At 55.6% G+C, this 1,926-nt stretch overlaps 1 protein-coding gene across 1 annotated transcript; it reads right to left on the bottom strand.

Annotated features, from left to right (window-relative positions):
* Nucleotides 1–386: 386 nt before the first annotated feature.
* MYCGRDRAFT_97985 (uncharacterized protein) lies at nt 387–1,600 on the bottom strand (the record flags this gene model as incomplete). The annotated part of the gene is made up of 4 exons (XM_003846983.1): nt 387–874; nt 1,182–1,256; nt 1,451–1,497; nt 1,554–1,600. 4 exons carry the CDS (start codon nt 1,598–1,600, stop codon nt 387–389), a joined length of 657 nt encoding a protein of 218 aa, XP_003847031.1.
* Between the last annotated feature and the right edge of the window lie 326 nt (nt 1,601–1,926).

Genomic DNA, 1,926 nt, shown 5'->3' with positions numbered 1-1,926 from the left:
CCGAAGAACGGCATGGGTCTGTCTCAAGTTGTCGTTGCGGATGATGTAGAACGTTGAAAGGTCCGAGGTGTGATTGAATTGTTCGCGGTCATCTTGAGCACCATGGTTGACGCAGTTGAGGGTGTTCACTGCTCAATCTGAGGTAGTGATTGACGATGGTGATGGTCGTGTTCTTGATGCCACCGGGATTGCATTGAAGCAAATGGAACCAAGTTCGAGAGATACCCCAAGGAACAACTTTCTGCCGCGAGCCCAGCACGAGGTTCAGACGGTTTCAGGACCCCGGCATTCCATCATTCGAGTCAAGTTGGACAACATCGCTTCAAGTCACACGCTGAGGAGGTCCGTCAAGCTTGGAGAAGTTGCGCGTATATGCGGCTGTGTTCCTATACGACACGTCGATGCGAGTCGCGGCATGCCTCGTCTTTGGTCTCGCCATCATGTTCGTCTCCGCCGTGTTTCTCGGCTTTGTTCCTCCTCCGTCGTGCCTTCATCAAGCTATTCACTATCGCTGAGTCGTGTTGTCCTCGATACCTCTGCTTGCTCGCTCCGCTCTTGCCTTCGCTGCCCGGATCTTGTGCACTTGTGGCAAGACGCTCGAGTTCGTGGTGACGAGAGCGACCGGTATGGCGTCTCTCAATGTCTCGTGCGGTAGTGGTCGTGGTGGTTCGTCGACGCTCGGACTCCAAATATTGCGGTGCTCTTGTGGGTGTTGCTTCTGCACGCGAGAGTCTCGATGTTGATCTATTGCGTACAGGCTGCTCGTCCTCTTCCCTCAAAGGTGCGCGGTACCGACTGAGATGGCGCTGTACTGTGTCGGATGTTGCGAGGGGTGGGCTCGTTTTCTTGAGACTCTTCAGTTCGCGACCGGGCGCTGGCGTTGGTGGGATGTCATCGTAGGGCTCGTCGTGGAAGTGGTGTGTTTGATCAGAAGATGAATGAAGGTGGGAGGTGCAATGAAGAAGGATTGATGGAAAAACCTTCTTCCACGTCACTCCTCCAGGTTTCAATCGTCATATCTAAGGTATACGGAGCCACCACGGAATGAAGAATAACGGTGGTCTTATTCATCTGCCCTCCTTCTCTCCTCCGCACCACGTATCTGTCCAACGGACGCGATCCTCACGCACAATACGATCCTGACAACCTTGCGCTGGCACCGCTCTCCAAGCTAGACCTACCACCCTCCGAGCCACCGCCGCCGTACTCCAGATTTCGCACGCACCCAGCGTCCAGCTCGCCACTCGTAGCAGGCTCTACGCCCTCTCAGCTATGCGCTCGATACACTCCATACCACTACGCACGCTCGCACGCTCCCTTCTCGTTCGCAAGCTCCAAACTTTTCTGCCGGACGCACTCCTCGAGCACGTACGCATCCAGCGAATCGCTCGTTTGAAGCCCTTTACACGCACTTCAAACTACATGCACCAGCGACCGCGCTTGCACGCACGCTTCCACAAGGCGGGGAGATCGTCACAAAGTTGACGATGTAATGGCCTGAGGCAGGGAGATCGTCAAGAAGTTGACGATATGTCGGCCTGAGGCCTGCTCACAGCTCGAAGTCCGTCCAAATGCCGCATGCGGCGTGAAATGGATCCATGTGGACTGCGGACCTGACAACTGGAGTCGAATTTTGAGAGCAGCTATCGACAGCCTGCATGCCAGACGGAGTTTACAGATTGATCCCTGAAGAGCCAGCCGGCGGAGGTTCGGAGCAAATCGAGGCGATCCAACTCATCCCACAGCGAACCTTGCCACAACAAAAGCTCTCCCGCTAGAGTCCAGCTTGGTGACCTCTTACACGATGTCTCTCGACCGTCTCTTATCGCCACGTGCTGTCGCGCTCCCTTTTCTCGCACTCGATGCTCCGACAGCAGCTGCCGAGTCTGACATTGCCGCGCACCTCACGCCTTTCTCGAACGTGCC

The sequence above is a fragment of the Zymoseptoria tritici genome, chromosome 19 (assembly GCF_000219625.1).
Source record: "Zymoseptoria tritici IPO323 chromosome 19, whole genome shotgun sequence".
In the NCBI taxonomy this organism is placed as follows: Eukaryota; Fungi; Ascomycota; class Dothideomycetes; order Mycosphaerellales; family Mycosphaerellaceae; genus Zymoseptoria; species Zymoseptoria tritici.
Note: the sequence above shows the minus strand (reverse complement) of the source record. Positions and strands in the feature narration are given on the sequence as shown.